This window comes from Nicotiana attenuata, unplaced genomic scaffold (genome assembly GCF_001879085.1).
Source record: "Nicotiana attenuata strain UT unplaced genomic scaffold, NIATTr2, whole genome shotgun sequence".
Classification (NCBI taxonomy): Eukaryota; Viridiplantae; Streptophyta; class Magnoliopsida; order Solanales; family Solanaceae; genus Nicotiana; species Nicotiana attenuata.
In genome coordinates this window covers 34,556-38,084 of record NW_017676316.1, presented here as the reverse complement: position 1 = coordinate 38,084, position 3,529 = coordinate 34,556, and the positions used below count along the sequence as shown (strand labels likewise).

Below are 3,529 nucleotides of genomic sequence, written 5' to 3'. Positions count from 1 at the left end.
CTTTGTTTTAACCCCAAACTTTTTATAATTATACTTTTTCCCTATTTTCAACTATAAATACCCCCTCATTCTTTCATTTTTCTTCACCAAATCATCAATCTCTCTCTAATTTTCTTCTAAAATTTGTTACTTTGTTGTTGCAACTTGTGTGAAAATTGTGAAGTTGGTGAATTGAAGTATTCAAGTCTTCAAGCAACAATAATTAATTTCAACAAGTTGTTCGTCAATTCGGTAAACTCGTTCCAACTCTTTAGTTTTAATATTATACTTTTGTTTGTTTTATTTGATTACTTTGTGTAGTTATAATTAAGATGGCATATTCCTTAAGAAAATGTTTAGTAAAAATAAGAGAAAATCCAAGAGTGGTGAATCTAGTGGCCAATCTATTCCACCTCTAATTCCCCGGCCTCCCCTACCCAAATCCCATACCCGCCCTCCACTTGCTCCTATTCTTGATAGTGATGATACTTTATTACAATTTATGGAGAGTCAATATGTGCATAATGTTGGTTGTGGTGAACGCTTAGATGATGAATATATAAACAACCTTTATGGTAATCCAACTATAGATGAAGAAGATGAGCAGGAAATAGATTTAGATGAAACGTAACCTGATGATGATACACCCACTAGTCCTGTTACTCAAGTTAACCCAACTAATCCAAATGATGCCCCGGTTGACCCTCCCCGTTACTACCAGGGGCGGATTTAGGGGGGCGGAAGGGGGTTCGCCCGAAGCCCCTTCGCCGAAATATTACATTGTATATATAAGGTAAAATCTGATTTTTACCTCTATATATTAAGTTTTGAACCCCCTTTAACACAACCCAAAAGTGTAGTTTAGTGGTCAAGGGGGTTCAAAACCTTCATAAGGTTCATAGGTTCAATTCTCACTAGCTAAAAAAAAAATTTTTGAACCCCCTTCGTGGAGATCCTGCCTCCTCCACAGGTTACTACCCCTACTTTTTATAGACAACCTTCTAAACGGGCCGAAATATCTCTTGTTTGGTCATTTTTTATTCAAATAAGAGAAAAAAATAAAGCTAAGTGTAAAACTTGTAAGCAAAGAGTTAGCCTTTAACTATGTTGAGCGGGGTGGGGGGGGGAGGGGGGACGGGAAGTTTGAGGAGACACGTAATGATACAACCTCAAGATAAAGCTAAATTTTTTCAAATGAAAGTTGCGGCCGGGGGTGGGGGGGGGGAGTCCAACTAGTCAGCCCGACCCTAGTACCGGGTCAAATCAATTTCAACCGGGAATTAACACTTTGCCGGTGGTATTTTATATTATGAACTAAGAAAAGATAGGGAAGAATTGGCAAGAATGGTTACTGTTATGCGCTTACCCTACAGTTTTCCGTCTAACCCCCACTTTGTGCATTATATTAGAAAAGTTTTTAATCCTACTTATAAAGGATGGCTTCGCACAACCATAAAGAGCGATATTTATAAATATAAACATGAATATGAACAATACTTGCGCTATTTATTTACTCATATTAATTATCGTGTTGCTATTACCACTGATATTGGTAGAAGTAGTAATGACTGTGATTATCTTACTGTTACAAGTTATTGGATTGATGAGGACTGGATAATGCAAAAGCGCATTATTTCTTATAGAATAATTAATTCACGTCACACAGGGCAGTTTATTTCTAGCACTGTTACGGATATTTGTAGATATTTTTGCATTACTGATAAAATAATATCAATTTTAATGGATAATGCTACTAGTAACTAATGTTGTAGCCTTGCTTACCACTACACTAAATCCTGCATTTAGTAACATTTTTCATGTTAGATGTATTTGTCATATTTGCCATTTAATTGCGGGTGATTGTATGAGAATTTTAAATGTTAAAATTGAAAAGGTTAAAATGGCTCTTAACTGGCTTTTTTATTCAAACCGTAGAAGTAGTCTTAGAGAATATTTTAAAAGATGCGATGAATTTGGCCTAAGAGAAAGAAAGGTTCCTAAAGCTTGTCCAACTAGATGGAATTACATGTATGAAAGTTTAGTTGTTGCATATGAATATAGAAACCCCATAAACTCAACGTTTAATGCTCATGTAAGTGATGATAATGAGCACCTTACAAATGTGGATTGGGCTAATATTAAAATGCTTGTAGATTTTTTAGAAAGCTTTCATGTTGCTACAAATAAATTTTCTGGGCAATATTATCCTACTATTTCGAACTGTTTAGTTTATCTTGCAGATCTTGCAAATTTGTTTGCTCATTTTTCAGAGGGTGGGGAAATTTATGAAGTAGCTATTGATTCTTTGAGAAAAAAATTTAAAAAATATTTTTTCCCTATTCCCCGTATTTATGGTGTTGTTGCCTTGTTAAATCATACTATGAAATTAGGTGGTCCTCAATATTGGTATCGATCTATTTATAATGGTTTAACACTTGCACCTGAGGAGTTCTCTACACTTTCGGACGCACAAGCCTCAATTAAAATAAAAGCTCTAACTATTTATAGTGCTTATCAAATTGCACTAGATAATGCTAGACCAGATATTCCAACTCCTTCTTCTTCTAGTACTCAATCATCTAAAAGAACTGCAGGAGTAAGGGAACTTACTTCTTGGACCGAGTTCAGGGGTTCTCAAGGTTGTCCACTAGTGATTGTTCACAACTAAATGAGCTTGAAGTTTATGTGTCATAGGGACTTGAGCAGGAGGATCCCGACGGCTCATTTAATCTTTTGGAATGGTGGAAGGCCAAAGAAAAATACTTTCCGGTCCTTTCAAGGATGGCCTGAAACATTCTAACCATTCAAGCTTCAACAGTGGCATCGGAGAGAACTTTCAGTCAAGCAAGACTACAACTCGGTGATTATAGAGCGTCTATGAGGGAGAGCTTGGAAAAATCAGTACTTTTCAGATATTGGATCCGTTCGGAACGAAGAAATTTTGGACTTGCTGAATCACAACCAGAGGTAGACGAAGCTTACGAAGAAATGCTAGCTGAACTTGCGGAGGAAGCAGCTTCGCCCGGAAACGGTGATGAACAAGCTTCTTTTCCACCACCACCAACGGAAATGCCTCCGAACCTTGATGGATTTATGAAATTTGTAAGAGATACCATGTAAAATTAATATTAACTTGTATTTTGCCACATTTTGATTCTTCTCAATGGTGGTATTAGCACCTTGGTTGTGCTCATTCCATTGGGGGAGGAGGGGGGGGAAGCTAAAAAAGATTGGGCCATGTTTTCTTAATATTATAATAATAAAAATTATCACGCATTCCTTTGAATATCTTTTTACAATATTTTGTATTTTAAATTTGAATTAAAATTTTTTAAGTCACAATTATATAATATAATTTACAAGAAAATGCCTTAGATAAAAAATTTAAACAAATAAATAGCCCCACATATATTAAATGTGTGTGTGTGTGTATATATATATATATATATATATATATATATATATATAAGCTATATAATTTACAAGAAATTGCCTTAGATAAAAAAAATTAAAAAAAAAAGCCACGCCCACTTAGCCCCCCCCCCTCCAC

At 35.4% G+C, this 3,529-nt stretch overlaps 1 protein-coding gene across 1 annotated transcript in view; it reads left to right on the top strand.

Moving 5' to 3' along the window:
* Positions 1–2,967: 2,967 nt before the first annotated feature.
* LOC109220931 (2-methylene-furan-3-one reductase-like) overlaps positions 2,968–3,529 on the top strand; it is a 4,624-nt gene continuing 4,062 nt past the window's right edge. The window contains 1 exon segment of the mRNA XM_019385399.1: positions 2,968–3,081. Within this exon segment, the coding sequence (XP_019240944.1) occupies positions 2,968–3,081 (114 nt within the window).